This window comes from Mustela nivalis (assembly GCF_964662115.1).
Source record: "Mustela nivalis genome assembly, chromosome: X".
NCBI lineage: Eukaryota > Metazoa > Chordata > Mammalia > Carnivora > Mustelidae > Mustela > Mustela nivalis.
This window is the reverse complement of record NC_139040.1, coordinates 65,721,479-65,743,199: the sequence shown is the minus strand read 5'-3', so window position 1 is coordinate 65,743,199 and position 21,721 is coordinate 65,721,479. Positions and strand designations below refer to the sequence as shown.

Here is a 21,721-nt window from a genome sequence, read left to right as displayed (position 1 = left end):
TGTGGAATTTAAGAAATGAAACAGATGAACATGGGGGAAAAAAGAAAAATAAAATGAAAACAGAGAGATAGGCAAACCATAAGACTCTTAACTATAGGGAACAAAGTGAGGATTTCTGGAGGGGAAGTGGGGGGGGAAATGGGGTAACTGGGAGATTGACATTAAGGAGGACACTTGAAGAAATGGGCACTGGGTGTTGTATGCAAGTGATGAATCACTGAATTCTACCTCTGAAACCGGTATAACGGTATATGTTAATTAAATTGAATTTAAATTTTAAAAAATTAAAAAAAAATTTTTTTTAAATAAAGAACAATGACATACTACTACATACCTATCAGAATGGCCAAAGTCTGGAACACTGACAATACCAAATGCCAGAAGGATGTGGAGCAATGAGAACTCTCACTCTTTGCCAGTGGGAATGTAAAATGTTGCAGCCACTTTGCAAGACACTTTGGCAGTTTCTCACAAAATTAAACATGATCTAGCAATTGATCTCCTTAGTATTTAACCAAATATGTCAAAAATATATGTCCACACAAAAATTTTCACACAATGTTTATAGCAGCTTTATTCGTAATTGCCAAAATGCAGAAGCAGCCAAGATGTCCTTCAGTTCAGTAGTTGAGTTGATAAATAAACTGGGGTACATTCAGACAATGGAATATTATTCACTGCTAAAAAGAAATGAGCTATTAAGCCATGAAAAGGCATGGAAAAAACTTAAATGCTTATTACTAAGTGAAGGAGGGGAATATGAAAAGACTACAAACTGTATGACTCCAGCTATGTAACATTCTGTAAAAGGCAAAAAACTATGACGGCAGTAAAAAGATCAGTGGTTGTCAGATGCTGGAAGGGTGAGGCTGGATGAATAGGTGGAGCACAGGATTTTTAAGGCAGTGAAAATATTCTGTATTATACCATAATGACAGATACGTGTCATTAACTAAAAAAGATGCTATATCAAAAAAAATTTAAACTTTCTTTGACTGTACAAAAGTTACCTTCAAGCCCAGTCATCAGTTTTCATTGTATTGTAGATATTCAGAAGGACAAAATAATCATGAGTTCTAGTTGATTAAATGTCAGCAAGATGATTTAGTGAATGTAGTATTTTCCTCTTTGACAATACACTAGAACTATTTTTGGGGAGAATCCTTCCAGAATAAAAATGCATACATCATAAATGAAATCTCTCACTGACACTTTCTACTTCCCTGCCCTCTTTCCTTTTTTATAACATCATATTTATTGAGGTATAATTTACATATGGTAATATTCACTCTTTTTATATGCTCAGTCTTATGAATTTTGACAAAAGAATATCATACTAGAGTTAAAATATGTAACATTTCACCATTCCAGAAAGTTCCCTCATGCGCCCCTGTAATGAATCTTCTCCCCACCCCCATACTTCCTCCGGGTACTCACTGATCTGTTTTGTACTCATAGTTTTGCCTTTTCCAGAATTTTATATAAATAAAACCATTTGTGTCTGGCTTATTTCACTTCATGTAATGACTTTGTGAATTGTTGAAGTTTTTGCTGGTATCAATAGTTCATTCCCATTTATTGCAGAGTTGTAACCCATTGTATTAATGTATACCCACTTACCGATTTACTGGTTGAAGTATGTTTTGAGCTATTGCCAAGTTCCCCCCTTTCCTATTTATTAAATCATTGAAACAAAATAGCATATTAAAACATTTAACTCGGGGCACCTGGGTGGCTCAGTTGGCTAAAGCCTCTGCCTTTGGCTCAGGTCATGATCCCAGGTCTTTGGGTGGAGCCCCGCATCAGGCTCTCTGCTCGCTGGGGAGCCTGCTTCCTTCTCTTTCTCTGCCTGCCTCTCTGCCTACTCGTGATCTCTCCCTGTCAAATAAATAAATAAAATCTTAAAAAAGACATTTAAATCACAAAACAAAATGGTCAATGTATAGAAGAATATTAAGAAAACAAATGTCCTCATCATGAAAAAGTACACAAAAGTGAAATCTTAATTCTATTGTTGAATTTGGGATGCATAGCTATTTTATATTAATAATCTAGGTAACATCTTTATGTTAAAATAAAATTATGTTAGCTTTAATAAGAGGAGATTACAAATTTCACTATTGGTCAAAACTCACCCAAATAACAGGATTAGATATACATCTTTCATCTTATGAAACTTACCCTAACCTTTAGCCCCAGACTTCAGTGATGATATTATTAACTTAAAATAAAATATTCTATGACAAAACACATCCCACTATTCTTTCAATGTACCTACTGAATGGACTTAAGTTATTTTTAAGGATCTTCCAAATATCATCTTCACTGATACTAGAAAATAGAATTTCATTATGCACATTTACAATTGCCTTGATGCTACCTCTAGGACACTGTTCTTCAGTTATTGTTAAGTTTTGGCAGTTATATAAAAAAAGGCTGCTGAGTAATATTCCATTGTACATATATGTTATATCTTCTTTATCCATTCATCACTCAATGGATATTCGGGCTCTCTCCATTTTTTGGCTATTGTAGATAATGCTGCCATAAACAACAGGGTGCATGTATCCCTTGGAATTTGTATTTTTGTGTCCTTTGGGTAAATACCTAGTAGTGCAATTGATGGATATTAGCGTAGATATATTTTTAACTTTTTGAGGAAACTCCATACTGTTCTCCAGAGTGGCTGCTCCAGTTTACATTCCCATCAACAGTGCAAAAGTATTCCCCTTTCTCTGCATCCTTGCCAACACCTGTTGTGTCTGTGTTGCTAATTTTGGCCATCCTGACAGGTGTGAGATGGTGTCTTACCATGGTTTTGATTTGTATTTCCCTGATGAGTGATGTTGAGCAGTTTTTCATGTCTGTTAGCCATCTAGATGTCTTTTTTTAATGACAGAGAACAAACTGAGGGTTGACAGAGGAAGGTGGGTTGGGATGGACTAGATGGGTACTGAGTATTAAGGTGGGCACATGTTATGATGAGCTCCGGGTATTGTATATAATGATGAACTGTGAATTCTATTCCAGAAGCCAATATTTCACTGTATGTTAACTACCTAAATTTAAATAAAATAAAAAAAAAACAAGAACAAAAGCAAAACAACAACAACAAAAAAAGCTGCTATGAACATCTAGGTATAGGTTTTTGTGTAACGTAAGTTTTCATTTATCTTTAGTAAATACCTAGGAGTGGGATTTCAAGGTCATGTGGTAATTGTACATTGAACTTTATAAGAATCTGCCAAACTGTTTTATAAAGTAGATATACCATTTTGTATTCCCACCAGCAGTGTATGACATTTCCAGTTCCTGTGCATCCTCTCCAGTAGTAGGCATTGCAATTTCTTAAAAACCTTTTAATGAATACTGTTATGCTGAAAATAAATAAAAAAAGAAAAAAAACCTTTTTAGTGGGTATGTAGGGGTATCTCACTGTGGCTTTAATATGCAGGTCTTGAATGATATTGAGCATACTTTCATATGCTTAATTGTCATTCATAGTGTGTGTGTGTGTGTGTGTGTGTGTGTGTGTGTGTGTAATGTCTGTTCAAATCTTTCGCCCATGTTTTAAACTGGATTGCTTGCTTTATTCTTACTGAATAATGAGAGTCAACTAACACTTGTGTTCTGGATACTAGTCTCTTTTATCAGATGTGTGCATGTTGTAAATATTTTTCCCACCCTGTGGCTTGCTTTTTTGCTCTGACAACAGTATTTTATGAAAGGGAGAAATTTTAAATTTTCATTAAGTCTAATGTATCAATATTTTTCTTTTATGGATCATCCTTTTTGTTAATTTCTGTGAAATCTTTGCCTACCTAAAGGTCAGAAAGATTTTTCATCTATACCTTTTTCAGTAAGTTTTTTAGTTTTAAGTTTTACATTTAAGCCTATGATCCATTTGAATTAATTTTTGTATATAGTGTGACTATTGGTATTTATAAAGCTCTCTTAAATATGATTATAGCTGATTATTATTTAGAAGAAAATTTAGAGGAAGTCACATCAGGAATTTTAATCCCCATTTTACAGATAAGAAAAGAGGATTAGGGAAGTGCTGTGTGACTTGCTCAAGGTCCCATGGCTGATAAGAGGTGAAATTGTATGGTAAGAGGTAAAATTGTGATGAGAAAGTTCAGGTTTCCTGCTGTGCCAGGAGGGTAGTTTTGAAGCCAGGCAGCTGGGACTCAAGTTGGTGCCCAGCAAAGCAAAGATTCCTAGTGGTGATGTGAGCAACCTGTTAGACACTGAGATAAGAGGCACAGATGGTGGACTAGCTTTGACCCAACTAAGACTGCCCTCCTCTGACCAACTTGGGGTTCCACAATTGAACAGAGCCAGAAGCTGGCCTGGTACCTTGCTCAGGTGATACTAAGTGAATGCTTTTTGATGATATGGGGACTTGGAACATGTTCAGAGGAGAGCTCTGAAAGTAATTACTGAGTTAGAAATTAAAGCTGAGGGGAAAAAAAGTTAAGGAAACTAATACTATTTTTCCCTAGAAAAGAGGCCTAATAAGAAACTCGATAACAGCTTTCAAAGAAAAAAAAATGAGCTTTCTTTCTGAGGGGTAAACAAAGGGGAAAGGGCTGGAAGAATCTCAGTAAAAGGGTAAATCTCTTTCTCCCGGGTGAAGATTGTTATGGACACTTAAGAACTTTTTTTTTATAGAGAGAGAGAGAGAGTACAAGCAGGCAGAGGAGCAGGCAGAGGGAGAGGGAGAAGCAGGCTCCCTACTGAGCAAAGGAGACTGACATGGGGCTGGATCCCAGGACCATGACCCAAGCCGGAGGCAGCTGCTTAACCAACTGAGCTACACAGGCATCCAACTTAAGAACTTTTATAAACAGGGGAGGAGTCAAGATGGGGGAGAAATAGCAGGCTGAGACTACATCAGCTAGCAGCACATCAGCTAGATAGCTTATCAAAAGACTGCAAACACCTGCAAATCCATATCGAAAGATCGAAGAGAAGAAGAACAGCAATTCTGGAAACAGAAAAACGACCACTTTCTGAAAGGTAGGACTGGTGGAGAAGTGAATCCAAAGCGACGGGAAGATAGACCCCGGGGGAGGGGCCGGCTCCTGGCAAGCAGCGGAGCAAAGGAGCACAAATTCAGGACTTTTAAAAAAGTCTGTTCCGCTGAGGGACATCACTCCAGAGGCTAAACTGGGGCGAAGCCCACGCGGGGTCAGCGTGGCCTCAGGTACCGCAGGGTCACAGAAGGATCGGGGGTGTCTGAATGTTGCAGAGCTTGCGGGTATTGGAACGGAAAAACTGGCTACAGAGACAGAGCCGACAGTAAGATCACAGCTTGGGGTTACCTTGAACCAGTCCCAGGCTCGGTGAGCTCGGAGCGCGGCCGGAGGTCAGGCAGACGGGAGTAACTGGGCAATGTTCTCTGAGGGCACACTGAGGAGTGGGGCCTTGGGCTCTCGGTTCCTCCGGGCCGGAGACCAGGAGGCCGCCATTTGTATTCCCGTCCTCCAGAACTCTACGAAAAGCGCTCAGGGAACAAAAGCTCCTGAAAGCAAACCTGAGCGGATTACTCACCACGCCCCGGGTAAGGGCGGTGTAATTCCGCCTGGGACAAAGACACTTGAGAATCACTACAACAGGCCCCTCCCCCAGAAGATCAACAAGAAATCCAGCGGAGATCAAGTTCACCTACCAAGGAGTGCGGTTTCAATACCAAGGAGAGCAGCAGAATGCCAAAGGAGGAGAAACCAAAGCACGGAACTCATGGCTTTCTCCATGTGATTTTTTTTTTTTAATTTGCACTTAATTTAATTTTTTTCTTTCTCATTTTTTTTCTCTTATTCTGCTAAATTTTTTTTTAACTTTTGCCCTGTTCTTTTTTTAACATTTTTAACTAGTTTATCTAATATATATATATATTTTCCTTTTAATATTTTTCTTTATTTATTTTCTTTTTTTTTCTTTTCTTTTCTTTTTTTTTCTTTTCTTTCTTTTTGAACCTCTTTTTATCCCCTTTCTCCCCCATCAAGATTTGGGATCTCTTCTGATTTGGTTAAAGCATATTTTCGTGGGTTTTTAGCCACCCTTTTAGTATCTTACTTGCTCCTTCATATACTCTTATCTGGACAAAATGACAAGACGGAAAAATTCACCACAAAAAAAAAAGAAGAAGAAGAGGCAGTATCAAAGGCTAGGGACCAAATCAATACAGACATTGGTAATATGTCAGATCTAGAGTTCAGAATGACAACTCTCAAGGTTCTAGCTGGGCTCAAAAAAGGCATGGAAGATATTAGAGAAACTATCTTGGGTGATATAAAAGTCCTTTGGGAGAAATTAAAGAACTAAAATCTAACCAAGTTGAAATAAAAAAAAGCTATTAATGAGGAACAATCAAAACTGGAGGCTCTCACTGCTAGGATAAATGAGGCAGAAGAAAGAATTAGTGATATAGAAGACCAAATGACAGGGAATAAAGAAGCTGAGCAAAAGAGGGACAAACAGCTACTGGACCACAAGGAGAGAATTCAAAAGATAAGTGACACCATAAGACGAAACAACATTAGAATAATTGGGATTCCAGAAGAAGAAGAAAGAGAGAGGGGAGCAGAAGGTATACTGGAGAAAATTATTGGGGAGAATTTCCCCAATATGGCAAAGGGAACAAGCATCAAAATTCAGGAGGTTCAGCGAATGCCCTTCAAAATCAATAACAATAGGCCCACACCCTGTCACCTAATAGTAAAATTTTCAAGTCTTAGTGACAAAGAGAAAATCCTGAAAGCAGCCCAGGAAAAGAAGTCTGTAACATAAAATGGTAAAAATATTAGATTGGCAGCTGACTTATCCACAGAGACCTGGCAGGCCAGAAAGAGCTGGCATGATATTTTCAGAGCACTAAAAGAGAAAAACATGCAGCCCAGAATACTATATCCAGCTAGGCTATCATTGAAAATAGAAGGAGAGATTAAAAGCTTCCAGGACAAACAAAAACTGAAAGAATTTGCAAACACCAAACCAGCTCTACAGGAAATATGGAAAGGGTCCTCTAAGCAAAGAGAGAGCCTACAAGTGGTGGATCAGTAAGGAACAGAGACCATATACAGTAACAGTCACCTTACAGGAAATACAATGGCACTAAATTCATATCTCTCAATAGTTACCCTGAATGTTAATGGGCTAAATGCTCCTGTCAAAAGACACAGGGTATCAGAATGGATAAAAAACAAAACCCATCTATATGTTGCCTCCAAGAAACTCATTTTAAGCCCGAAGACACCTCCAGATTTAAAGTGAGGGGGTGGAAAAGAATTTACCATGCTAATGGACATCAGAAGAAAGCAGGAGTGGCAATCCTTATATCAGATCAATTAGATTTTAAGCCAAAGACTATAATAAGAGATGAAGAAGGACACTATATCATACCCAAGGGGTCTGTCCAACAAGAAGATCTAACAATTTTAAATATCTATGCCCCCAACGTGGGAGCAGCCAACTATATAAACCAATTAATAACAAAATCAAAGAAACACATCAACAATAATACAATAATAGTAGGGGACTTTAACACTCCCCTCACTGAAATGGACAGATCATCCAAGCAAAAGATCAGCAAGGAAATAAAGGCCTTAAATGACACACTGGACCAGATGGACATCACAGATATATTCAGAACATTTCATCCCAAAGCAACAGAATACACATTCTTCTCTAGTGCACATGGAACATTCTCCAGAATAGATCACATCCTCGGTCCTAAATCAGGACTCAACCGGTTTCAAAAGATTGGGATCATTCCCTACATATTTTCAGACCACAGTGCTCTGAAGCTAGAACTCAACCACAAGAGGAAGTTTGGAAAGAACCCAAATACATGGAGACTAAACAGCATCCTTCTAAAGAATGAATGGGTCAACCGGGAAATTAAAGAAGAATTGAAAAAAATCATTTAAACAAATGATAATGAAAACACAACGGTTCAAAATCTGTGGGACACAACAAAGGCAGTCCTGAGAGGAAAATATATAGTGGTACAAGCCTTTCTCAAGAAACAAGAAAGGTCTCAGGTACACAACCTAATTCTACACCTAAAGGAGCTGGAGAAAGAAGAAGAAAGAAACCCTAAGCCCAGCAGGAGAAGAGAAATCATAAATATCAGAGCAGAAATCAATGAAATAGAAAGCAAAAAAAAAAAAAAATAGAGGAAATCAACGAAACTAGGAGCTGGTTCTTTGAAAGAATCAATAAAATTGATAACAGCCCTGGCCAGACTTATCAAAAAAAAAGGAGAAAGGAATCAAATAAATATAATCATGAATGAAAGAAGAGAGATCACAACTAACACAAAAGAAATGCAAACTATTATAAGAACGTACTATGAGCAACTCTTCACCAACAAATTGGACAATCTGGAAGAAATGAATGCATTCCTAGAAACACATAAACTACCACAACTGAACCAGGAAGAAATAGAAAGCCTGAACAGACCCATAACCAGTAAGGAGATTGAAACAGTCATTAAAAATCTCCAAACAAACAAAAGCCCAGGGCCAGACGGCTTCCTGGGGGAATTCTACCAAACATTTAAAGAAGAACTAATTCCTATTCTCCTGAACCTGTTACAAAAAATAGCAATGGAAGGAAAACTTCCAAACTCATTTTATGAGGCCAGCATTACCTTGATCCCAAAACCAGACAAGGAGCCCATCAAAAAAGAGAGCTATATACCAATATCCTTGATGAACACAGATGCGAAAATTCTCACCAAAATACTAGCCAATAGGATTCAACAGTACATTAAAAGGATTATTCACCACGACCAAGTGGGATTTATTCCAGGGCTGCAAGGTTGGTTCAACATCCGCAAATCAGTCAATGTGATACAACACATCAATAAAAGTAAGAACAAGAACCATATGATACTCTCAATAGATGCTGAAAAAGCATTTGACAAAGTACAGCATCCCTTCCTGATCAAAACTCTTCAAAGTGTAGGGATAGAGGGCACATACCTCAATATCATCAAAGCCATCTATGAAAAACCCACCGCAAATATCATTCTCAATGGAGAAAAACTGAAAGCTTTTCTGCTAAGGTCAGGAACACGGCAGGGATGTCCATTATCACCACTGCTATTCAACATAGTACTAGAAGTCCTAGCCTCAGCCATTAGACAACAGAAGGAAATTAAAGGAATCCAAATAGGCAAAGAAGAAGTCAAATTATCACTCTTTGCAGATGATATGATACTATATGTGGAAAACCCAAAAGACTTCACTCCAAAACTACTAGAAATTGTACAGGAATTCAGTAAAGTGTCAGGATATAAAATCAATGCACAGAAATCAGTTGCATTTCTCTACACCAACAACAAGACAGAAGAAAGAGAAATTAAGGAGTCCATCCCATTTACAATTGCACACAAAAACATAAGATACCTAGGAATAAACCTAACCAAAGAGGCACAGAATCTATATGCAGAAAACTATAAAGTACTCATGAAAGAAATTGAGGAAGACACAAAGAAATGGAAAAATGTTTCATGCTCCTGGATTGGAAGAATAAATATTTTGAAAATGGCTATGCTACCTAAAGCAATCTACACATTTAATGCAATTTCTATCAAAGTACCACCCATCTTTTTCAAAGAAATGGAACAAATAATTCTAAAATTTATATGGAACCAGAAAAGACCTCGAATAGCCAAAGGGATATTGCAAAAGAAAGCCAACGTTGGTGGCATCACAATTCCGGACTTCAAGCTCTATTACAAAGCTGTCATCATCAAGACAGCATGGTATTGGCACAAAACCGACACATAGATCAATGGAACAGATAGGGAGCCCAGAAATAGACCCTCCACTCTATGGTCAACTAATTTTCGACAAAGCAGGAAAGGATGTCCAATGGAAAAAAGACAGCCTCTTCAATAAATGGTGCTGGGAAAATTGGACAGCCACATACAGAAAAATGAAATTGGACCATTTCCTTACAGTACACACAAAAATAGACTCAAAACGGATGAAGGACCTCAATGTGCGGGGGAATCCATCAAAATCTTTGAGGAGAACACAGGCAGCAACCTCTTTGACCTCAGCCACAGCAACATCTTCCTAGGAAAAACGCAAAAGGCAAGGGAAGCAAGGGAAAAATTGAACTATTGGGATTTCATCAAGATCAAAAACTTTTGCACAGCAAAGGAAACAGTTAACAAAACCAAAAGAAAACTGACAGATTGGGAGAAGATATTTGCAAACGACATATCAGATAAAGGGCTAGTGTCAAAAATCTATAAAGAACTTAGCAAACTCAACACCCAAAGAACAAATAATCCAATGAAAAAATGGGCAGAGGACATGAACAGACATTTCTGCAAAGAAGACAGCCAGATGGCCAACAGACACATCAAAAAGTGCTCCATATCACTCGGCATCAGGGAAATACAAATCAAAACCACAATGAGATATCACCTCACACCAGTCAGAATGGCTAAAATCAACAAGTCAGGAAATGACAGATGCTGGCGAGGATGCGGAGAAAGGGCAACCCTCCTACACTGTTGGTGGGAATGCAAGCTGGTGCAGCCAGTCTGGAAAACAGCATGGAGGTTCCTCAAAATGTTGAAAATAGAACTGCCCTATGACCCAGCAATTGCACTACTGGGTATTTACCCTAAATATACAAACGTAGTGATCCAAGGGGACACGTGCACCTGAATGTTTATAGAAGCAATGTCCACAATAGCCAAACTATGGAGAGAACCTAGATGTCCATCCACAGATGAATGGATCAAGAAGAGGTGGTATATATACACAATAGAATACTATGCAGCCATCAAAAGAAATGAAATCTTGCCATTTGCGACAACATGGATGGAACTAGAGCGTATCATGCTTAGCGAAATAAGTCAAGCAGAGAAAGACAACTAGCATATGATCTCCCTGATATGAGGAAGTGGTGATGCAACATGGGGGCTTAAGTGGGTAGGAGAATAATCAATGCAACAAGATGGGATTGGGAGGGAGACAAACCATAAGTGACTCTTAATCTCACAAAACAAACTGGGGGTTGCTGGGGGGAAGGGGGTTGGGAGAAGGGGGGTGGTATTATGGACACTGGGGAGGGTATGAGCTTTGGTGAGTGCTGTGAAGTGTATAAACCTGGCGATTCACAGACCTGTATCCCTGGGGATAAAAATATATGTTTATAAAAAATAAAAAATTAAAAAAAAGAGAACTTTTTGTTTTGTTTTATTTTAGTATTTTTTTTAATTACATTTATTTATTTTCAGCATAACAGTATTCATTATTTTTGCACCACACCCAGTACTCCATGCAATCTGTGCCCTCTATAATACCCACCACCTGGTACCCCAACCTCCCACCCCCCCGCCACTTCATTCCCCTCAGATTGTTTTTCAGAGTCCATAGTGTCTCATGGTTCACCTCCCCTTCCAATTCCCCCAAATCCCTTCTCCTCTCCAACTCCCCATGTCCTCCATATTTGTTATGCTCCACAAGTAAGTGAAACCATATGATAATTGACTCTCTCCGCTTGACTTATTTCACTCAGCATAATCTTTTCCAGTCCCATCCATGTTGCTACAAAAGTTGGATATTCATCCTTTCTGATGGAGGCATAATACTCCATAGTGTATATGGACCATATTTTCCTTATCCATTCATCTTTTGAAGGGCCAGAAAGATTCCCTTCTTTTTTTTTTTTAATATAAACATATATTTTTATCCCCAGGGGTACAGGTCTGTGAATCACCAGGCTTACACACTTCACAGCACTCAACAAATCACATACCCTCCCCAGTGTCCATAATCCCACCCCCTTCTCCCTAACCCCCTCCCCCCAGCAACCTTCAGTTTGTTTGGTGAGATTAAGAGTCACTTATGGTTTGTCTCCCTCCCATCCCATCTTGTTTCACTTATTTTTCCCTGATGCCGAGTGATATGGAGCACTTTTTGATGTGTCTGTTGGCCATCTGGCTGTCTTCTTTGCAGAAATGTCTGTTCATGTCCTCTGCCCATTTTTTCATTGGATTATTTGTTCTTTGGGTGTTGAGTTTGCTAAGTTCTTTATAGATTTTTGACACTAGCCCTTTATCTGATATGTCGTTTGCAAATATCTTCTCCCAATCTGTCAGTTTTCTTTTGGTTTTGTTAACTGTTTCCTTTGCTGTGCAAAAGTTTTTGATCTTGATGAAATCCCAATAGTTCAATTTTTCCCTTGCTTCCCTTGCCTTTTGCGTTTTTCCTAGGAAGATGTTGCTGTGGCTGAGGTCAAAGAGGTTGCTGCCTGTGTTCTCCTCAAAGATTTTGATGGATTCCCCCGCACATTGAGGTCCTTCATCCGTTTTGAGTCTATTTTTGTGTGTACTGTAAGGAAATGGTCCAATTTCATTTTTCTGTATGTGGCTGTCCAATTTTCCCAGCACCATTTATTGAAGAGGCTGTCTTTTTTCCATTGGACATCCTTTCCTGCTTTGTCGAAAATTAGTTGACCATAGAGTGGAGGGTCTATTTCTGGGCTCCCTATCTGTTCCATTGATCTATGTGTCGGTTTTGTGCCAATACCATGCTGTCTTGATGATGACAGCTTTGTAATAGAGCTTGAAGTCCGGAATTGTGATGCCACCAACGTTGGCTTTCTTTTGCAATATCCCTTTGGCTATTTGAGGTCTTTTCTGGTTCCATATAAATTTTAGAATTATTTGTTCCATTTCTTTGAAAAAGATGGGTGGTACTTTGATAGAAATTGCATTAAATGTGTAGATTGCTTTAGGTAGCATAGCCATTTTCAAAATATTTATTCTTCCAATCCAGGAGCATGAAACATTTTTCCATTTCTTTGTGTCTTCCTCAATTTCTTTCATGAGTACTTTATAGTTTTCTGCATATAGATTCTGTGCCTCTTTGGTTAGGTTTATTCCTAGGTATCTTATGGTTTTGTGTGCAATTGTAAATGGGATGGACTCCTTAATTTCTCTTTCTTCAGTCTTGCTGTTGGTGTGGACAAATGCAACTGATTTCTGTGCATTGATTTTATATCCTGACACATTACTGAATTTCTGTATAAGTTCTAGCAGTTTTGGAGTGGAGTCTTTTGGGTTTTCCACATATAGTATCATATCATCTGCAAAGAGTGATAATTTGACTTCTTCTTTGCCGATTTGGATGCCTTTAATTTCCTTTTGTTATCTGATTGCTGAGGCTAGGTCTTCTAGTACTATGTTGAATAGCAGTGGTGATAATGGACATCCCTGCCGTGTTCCTGACCTTAGCAGAAAAGCTTTCAGTTTTTCTCCATTGAGAATGATATTTGCGGTGGGTTTTTCATAGATGGCTTTGATGATATTGAGGTATGTGCCCTCTATCCCCACACTTTGAAGAATTTTGATCAGGAAGGGATGCTGTACTTTGTCAAATGCTTTTTCAGCATCTATTGAGAGTATCATATGGTTCTTGTTCTTTCTTTTATTCATGTGTTGTATCACATTGCCTGATTTGCGGATGTTGAACCAACCTTGCAGCCCTGGAATAAATCCCACTTGGTCGTGGTGAATAATCCTTTTAATGTACTGTTGAATCCTATTGGCTAGTATTTTGGTGAGAATTTTCGCATCTGTGTTCATCAAGGATATTGGTCTATAGCTCTCTTTTTTGATGGGCTCCTTGTCTGGTTTTGGGATCAAGGTAATGCTGGCCTCATAAAATGAGTTTGGAAGTTTTCCTACCATTGCTATTTTTTGTAACAGGTTCAGGAGAATAGGAATTAGTTCTTCTTTAAATGTTTGGTAGAATTCCCCCAGGAAGCCGTCTGGCCCTGGGCTTTTGTTTGTTTGGAGATTTTTAATGACTGTTTCAATCTCCTTACTGGTTATGGGTCTGTTCAGGCTTTCTATTTCTTCCTGGTTCAGTTGTGGTAGTTTATATGTTTCTAGGAATGCATCCATTTCTTCCAGATTGTCAAATTTATTGGCGTAGAGTTGCTCATAGTATGTTCTTCTAATAGTTTGTATTTCTTTGGTGTTAGTTGTGATCTCTCATCTTTCATTCATGATTTTATTTATTTGGGTCCTTTCTCTTTTCTTTTTGATAAGTCGGGCCAGGGGTTTATCAATTTTATTAATTCTTTCAAAGAACCAGTTCCTAGTTTCATTGATTTGATCTATTGTCTTTTTGCTTTCTATATCATTGATTTCTGCTCTGATCTTTATGATTTCTCTTCTGCTGCTGGGCTTAGCGTTTCATACTTCTTCTTTCTCCAGCTCCTTTAGGTGTAGGGTTAGGTTGTGTACCTGAGACCTTTCTTGTTTCTTCAGAAAGGCTTGTACCGCTATATATTTTCCTCTCAGGACTGCCTTTGTTGTGTCCCACAGATTTTGAACCGTTGTATTTTCATTATCATTTGTTTCCATGATTTTTTTCAATTCTTCTTTAATTTCCCGGTTGACCCATTCATTCTTTAGAAGGATGCTGTTTAGTCTCCATGTATTTGGGTTCTTTCCAAACTTCCTTTTGTGGTTGAGTTCTAGCTTTAGAGCATTGTGGTCTCAAAATAGTCAGGGAATGATCCCAATCTTTTGATACCGGTTGAGTCCTGATTTAGGACCGAGGATGTGATCTATTCTGGAGAATGTTCCATGTGCACTAGAGAAGAATGTGTATTCTGTTGCTTTGGGATGAAATGTTCTGAATATATCTGTGATGTCCATCTGGTCCAGTGTGTCATTTAAGGCCTTTATTTCCTTGCTGATCTTTTGCTTGGATGATCTGTCCATCTCAGTGAGGAAAGTGTTAAAGTCCCCTACTATTATTGTATTATTGTTGATGTGTTTCTTTCATTTTGTTATTAATTGGTTTATATAGTTGGCTGCTCCCACGTTGGGGGCATAGATATTTAAAATTGTTAAATCTTCTTGTTGGACAGACCCTTTGAGTATGATATAGTGTCCTTCCTCATCTCTTATTATAGTCTTTGGCTTAAAATCTAATTGATCTGATATAAGGATTGCCACTCCTGCTTTCTTCTGATGTCCATTAGCATGGTAAATACTTTTCCACCCCCTCTCTTTAAATCTGGAGATGTCTTCGGGCTTAAAATGAGTTTCTTGGAGGCAACATATAGATGGGTTTTGTTTTTTTATCCATTCTGATACCCTGTGTCTTTTGACAGGGGCATTTAGCCCATTAACATTCACGGTAACTATTGAGAGATATGAATTTAGTGCCATTGTATTTCCTGTAAGGTGACTGTTACTGTATATGGTCTCTGTTCCTTACTGATCCACCACTTGTAGGCTCTCTCTTTGCTTAGAGGACCCTTTCCATATTTCCTGTAGAGCTGGTTTGGTATTTGCAAATTCTTTCAGTTTTTGTTTGTCCTGGAAGCTTTTAATCTCTCCTTCTATTTTCAATGATAGCCTAGCTGGATATAGTATTCTTGGCTGCATTTTTTTCTCGTTTAGTGCTCTGAAAATATTATGCCAGCTCTTTCTGGCCTGCCAGGTCTCTGTGGATAAGTCAGCTGCCAATCTAATATTTTTACCATTGTATGTTACAGACTTCTTTTCCCGGGGTGCTTTCAAGATTTTCTCTTTGTCACTAAGACTTGAAAATTTTACTATTAGGTGATGGGGTGTGCGCCTATTCTTATTGATTTTGAGGGGCGTTCTCTGAACCTCCTTAATTTTGATGCTCGTTCCCTTTGCCATATTGGGGAAATTCTCCCCAATAATTCTATCCAGTATACCTTCTGCTCCCCTCTCTCTTTCTTCTTCTTCTGGAATCCCAATTATTCTAATGTTGTTTCGTCTTATGGTGTCACTTATCTCTCGAATTCTCCCCTCGTGGTCCAGTAGCTGTTTGTCCCTCTTTTGCTCAGCTTCTTCATTCTCTGTCATTTGGTCTTCTATATCACTAATTCTTTCTTCTGCCTCATTTATCCTAGCAGTGAGAGCCTCCATTTTTTATTGCACCTCATTAATAGCTTTTTTTTATTTCAACTTGGTTAGATTTTAGTTCTTTTATTTCTCCAGAAAGGGCTTATATATCTCTCGAGAGGGTTTCTCTAATATCTTCCATCCCTTTTTCTAGCCTGGATAGAACCTTGAGAATTGTCATTCTGAACTCTAGATCTGACATATTACCAATGTCTGTATTGATTAGGTCCCTAGCCTTCGGTACTGCCTCTTGTTCTTTTTTTTGTGTTGAATTTTTCCGTCTTGTCATTTTGTCCAGATAAGAGTATATGAAGGAGCAAGTAAAATACTAAAAGGGTGGCAACAACCCCAGGAAAATATGCTTTAACCAAATTAGTAGAGATCCCAAATCGTTACAGGGGAGAAAGGGGATTAAAAGAGGTTCAAAAAGGAAGAAAGAAAAAAAAAGAAAAAAGAAAAAAAAAAGAAAAGAATTAAAAAAAAGAAAACAAATAAGAAAAATATAAAAAAGAAAAAATATATATTCGATAAACTAGTTAAAAAACGTTAAAAAAGAAAAATGTAAAAGTTAAAAAAAATTTTACCAGAAGGCGAGAAAAAAAACAAAAAATGAAAAAGAAAAAAATTAAATTAACTGCAAGAGTAAAAAAAAAAAATCACAGGTAAAAAGCCATGAGTTCCATGCTTTGCTTTCTCCTCCTCTGGCATTCTGCTGCTCTCCTTGGAATTGAAACTGCACTCCTTGGTAGGTGAACTTGGTCTCGGCTGGATTTCTTGTTGATCTTCTGGGGGAGGGGCCTGTTGTAGTGATTCTCAAGTGTCTTTGCCCCAGGCGGAATTGCACCGCCCTTATCAGGGGCCGGGGTGTGTAATCCTCTGGGGTTTGCTTTCAGGAGCTTTTGTTCCCTGAGCGCTTTCCGTAGAGTTCCGGAGGATGGGAATACAAATGGCGGCCTCCTGGTCTCTGGCCCGGAGGAGCCGAGAGTCCAGGGCCCCACTCCCCAGTGTGTCCTCAGAGATCAGTGCTCAGTCACTCCCGTCTGCCTGACCTCTGGCCGCGCTCCGAGCTCACCGAGCCTGCGACCGGTTCAAGGTAACACTGAGCTGTGAGCTTACTGTTGGCTCTGTCTCTGTAGCCGGCTTTCCCGTTCCAATACCCGCAAGCTCTGCGACACTCAGACACCCCTGATCCTTCTGTGACCCTGCGGGACCTGAGGCCACGCTGACCCCACGTGGGCTTTGCCCCAGGTAGCCTCTGGAGCGATGTCCCTCAGCGGAACAGACTTTTAAATGTCCTGATTTTGTGCGCTGTTGCTCCACCGCTTGCCAGGAGCCGGCCCCTCCACCCGGGGTCTATCTTCCCGTCGGTTTGGATTCACTTCTCCGCCGGTCCTACCTTTCAGAAAGTGATTGTTTTTCTGTTTCCAGAATTGCTGTTCTTCTTCTCTTCGATCTGCCGATGGATTTGCAGGTGTTTGCAATCTTTAGATAAGCTATCTAGCTGATCTCTGGCTAGCTGAAGTAGTCTCAGCCTGCTATTTCTCTGCCATCTTGACTCCTAAAAAAAGAGAACTTTTATAAACAGAAAAACTCTTCTTATTTGAGTTTAGAGTCTAGGATTTGCTAAACATAGGCCCTGATGAAGGATTTCAGCATGAGGGTCGCATGACCTCTTGTGAAGTGCCCTTAGAAATCTCTGGGCGGCTCCTAAATCTGCCTTATGTCCTCATACAATTCTGGGAGTCCTTTTGTCTGTGGACTTCCCTGCTTTTTAGTCTTTATATCTTTGCTGGACTGTTCCAGTGGCCAACACAAACTTTACACTAGCCCTCGAAGGCTTAATTAACTCCCATGCTCCTTGGCCCTGAAACCAGGTAGAACATGCTTAAGACTATAACTCTGGCTTAGCATGCCTGGAAGGGCCTAAAGTGTTGGCTAGTCCAAATCTGATCCCGATTCTTGAATCCCCTGTTTTATATCTAGCATCTGCTTGCACACCTTCAATTATGGAAAGCTTCATTCATCCAAATAGAAGACATAATACAATGAACTTTGGACTAGGAATATGAAGAGTTGGGTTTGAGTCCCAGCTCTGCCACTAACTTGCTGTGTGATCTTTGGTAAGTCCCTTCACATTTCTGGACCTGTTTCTTTATGAGTAAAACGATAATGGAGGAATCTCTTTGTTTTAGTTTATGTTGGTTTAACTGCTGTAACGAAGGGCCCTTAAAAATTCAGTGACTTGGGCGCCTGGGTGGCTCAGTGGGTTAAGCCGCTGCCTTCAGCTCAGGTCATGATCTCAGAGTCCTGGGATTGAGTCCCGCATCGGGCTCTCTGCTCAGTGGAGAGCCTGCTTCCCTCTCTCTCTCTCTCTGCCTGCCTCTCCATCTACTTGTGATTTCTCTCTGTCAAATAAATAAATAAAAATCTTTAAAAAAAAATTCAGTGACTTGAAGGACAAGAAGCTTGAAAGGACTCCTAATTATTGGAAACAAAGTGAGGGTTGCTGGAGGGGAGGTGGGTAGGGGGATGGGGTAACTGGGTGATGGACATTAAGGAAAGCACTTTATGCAATAAGCACTGGGCATTATATGCAACTGATGAATCACTAAACTCTACCTCTGAAACTAATAATGAATTTAAATTTAAAAAAAGAAATTTATTTTTTATGCAGTGTTCAGGGAAGGTGTTCCAGATTGGAGAGGGAAATTTGCTTCATGTAGTTACCTAGGGGCCCAAACAGAACTGATGGTAGTTCTACCAGTCTTAATACATGGCTTGCAAGGTCACTTTTAGTTGTAGCTCACAGGAAAGCAGAAATCTCATGGAAGTTTCTTATGGTCCTGGACTGGAAGTAGTGTGTATTACTTTAACACACTTACTATTGGTCAGAATTCAGTCATATGGTCATACCAAACAGCCAAAGTAGCTGAGAAATGTTGTACACCCATGTGATGAGTAGCTAGAAGATCCCATCATAGACTTGATCTCTAAAGGTTCCCTACCCCAGCTCTGCAGTTCTAGGTGTGCTTATTAACTAAACTACTGGTTCTCATATTGCTCTGCTACAAGTGCCATGGAAGCCACCTAACCTCTCTGACCATTAGGGACTAGCGGGATGACAGTGAGGCCAATGCAATGTCCCCTGTGAAAGGCCAGAGAAGAAGAACTGAGATACCAACTGTATCACATTAAGCTAAGTTGTCTTTGTGCTTCTTTTCTCTGCAGCATGGGTAGGAGCACTCTCAATGGGCATGATCTTCTTCTGTTCACCCATTGTGAGTATATTCACTGATCGTTTGGGCTGCCGAATCACAGCAACTGCAGGGGCTGCTGTCGCTTTCATAGGCCTCCATACCAGCTCCTTTACCAGGTAAGGCTAGGAGTTGCTGGCCATTTGCCCAAGGCTGAAGGTTGGCTTCATTCTGAACATCATGTAGGGACACTTCCCATTGCAGAATCCACTGTGGCCCTGTCCATGTAGGGTCCTCAAAAACTCTGCTCCTGAGAATCATTGTCCAATGAGATTCATCTAAGTAGGGTTTCCAGGACACATTGGTATACAATATCCCCAAAGAGGACTGAAGAGTTCCAAAGTGGTGGGAGAAGGCTAAACTTGTAAATTCATAAAGCTGGGCCTAACTCCAGTTTTGGCCACTAAATGGCTATGGCCAATGATGAGTAACATTCCCCTATCTGGGCCTCAGTTCCTATATCTATAACATGAGGCAATTAGACTAGATGGTCTTTTCAGTTGTCTTCCAGCTCTGCCATTCTATTCCCCTTCAATATGCCACAAAACTCATGACCTCGCTTGCCTTCCTAGGAATGAGCTTCTGGAGTGAATCCATGTGAAACACCTACCTTATAGGATTCCTGAGGGAATCTTATATTGAAAAAAGAAGTCAGTTGAACCCAAGGCCATTTAGCATTTCTGGCTCCTTTCCAGATATTTCTGGCTGCCAATATATGGATAATTTGGGAACAAAAAAAAAATCATGTCTTGGGAATGAGAAGGGATATTTAGCAGCATCCCCCACTGGGGCTCCAGACCTGGCACCCAGCTACCCAGCTAGGCCTAGGCTAACCTCAAACTCTGGTCCAGTTGGTCCTACTTTCAAAACTTGGTAGTTTCAGGCAAGAAGCAGGTTATAAATTCATTCTCTGGTTTCTTTCTGCCAACACTGAAGTATGTCTGCAGAGAGAGAGAGATATAAAAACCCCCCACCATGGCCTGAGGAAGATGAAGTCTGTTGACTTTCTGCCAAAGACACTTTGGAAGTTTTTATACCTCCCACTTCCAATCTGTCTGCGCTGGTGTATAAGAATGCTTGCCTAGAGACATGGCTAACTTGTCAGGGACTTGCTTTCTGATCTTGGCTCACCAGAGAAGGACTATGGTTATACTCTATAGGCTTATGTTTCCACTAACAGTGGAGAATGATAACTGGGTTCTGCCACAATTGGGCCCTGTGATAACTGGGTTCTGCCACAATTGGGCCAGATTTCTTTATGACTTGAGTATTTCTGGCTACCCAGCCTACCCTCCAGCAGAGCTTGGATATGGCCTACAATGATTTATTGGCTTGGTCCCATCCAACTGGGACAGTGGAGGGGAAAACCATGCCCTGCTTGGAATGTGCTCAACCTTCCTATGGCAGGAACCCCTCTCCCTACCCTTTCAGGATCCCTTTGGTGGTTGGCCTCATTTGCTCTAAGCAAGCTGGTGACTGGTCCCTTGAGGGAAGGAGCTAGGCCTCAAAAGTGGATCCAGTCTCAGCACTACACAGCAGAGCCCTATTTTTTTAATGCTAGCAGAGCAAAGTATAAACAAATTAGCAACATACGGATCCCATTTCTCTTCCAGTACACATCAGTTCAGTTACAGAAGGGGAAGGAGCTCAGATGTATTTTTTTCTGGCACTCTTCTTTAGGCACAATGGAGTAGGTGTTCTGTTCTCCAGCCCCTAAACCCTTCCCTACCCCTTTTGCCTTTTCTGTAAGAACAACTTTAAAGCCAAGAAACTTTCTGGATGGCTTCATGTCCAGTGAAAAAATGGTTCTGCTTGTGGCTAGAGCTATAAGTCATCCTTTTTGTTTTCTGAATCAGGGGTCTGAGTTCCTTTAGATGGCATGAGATGGAACAGAATGTAGGCAGGGCAGGGGAAGCCATGGCAAGCATATGCAGGGGCTTCCTGTCTTGAGGCCCCACCAGAAATAATCTACCACACAGCACCCTGAATTAAATCTCGTGCTTTGCCCCGACTCGACCTCTCCTTGAAGGTCTCCCTTAGACCTTCCTAACTCCTCTCCCTAGACAAGGTCCCCAGACCAGGCCAATCCTAAAAAATCTGACAGAAGAGGAGCAGTGGCTTAACTACGTGATTGATCTAAGTGGAGGCAACCCTTTTTTTTTTCTTTCCAAATAAGAGGAATTTATTACCTTTGAATCAAAGCATGTGGATTTGTTTTAACTGGCAATAAAGCAATATGGAGACACAAACCATAGAAAGTCATATTTTAGATTTCCAAAAGACTTCGAAGTAAAGAGTATACATTTTTTTTTTTTAAGATTTTTGGAGGCAACCCTTTTAAAACTAAAGCTTTTGCTCATATCCAGTGACTGTAAGCAGATGAAAAACAATCTTGCCATTTGTAACAATACTGACTGAGCTAGAAAGTATTATGCTAAGTGAGAGAAAGTCAGAGAAAGTCAGTCAGAGAAAGAAAAATACTATATGAGTTCAGTCATATGTCAAATTTAAGAAACAAAACGGATAAATATGG

At 39.8% G+C, this 21,721-nt stretch overlaps 2 protein-coding genes across 2 annotated transcripts in view; one reads left to right on the top strand and one right to left on the bottom strand.

Annotated features, from left to right (window-relative positions):
- Window positions 1-21,721, bottom strand: part of ZDHHC15 (zDHHC palmitoyltransferase 15) — a 1,212,570-nt gene that overhangs the window by 238,042 nt on the left and 952,807 nt on the right. The window lies entirely within an intron of this gene.
- Window positions 1-21,721, top strand: part of SLC16A2 (solute carrier family 16 member 2) — a 166,257-nt gene that overhangs the window by 133,466 nt on the left and 11,070 nt on the right. The window contains exon 2 of the mRNA XM_082716042.1: window positions 19,163-19,307. Within this exon, the coding sequence (XP_082572168.1) occupies window positions 19,163-19,307 (145 nt within the window). The remainder of the gene's footprint in view (window positions 1-19,162; window positions 19,308-21,721) is intronic.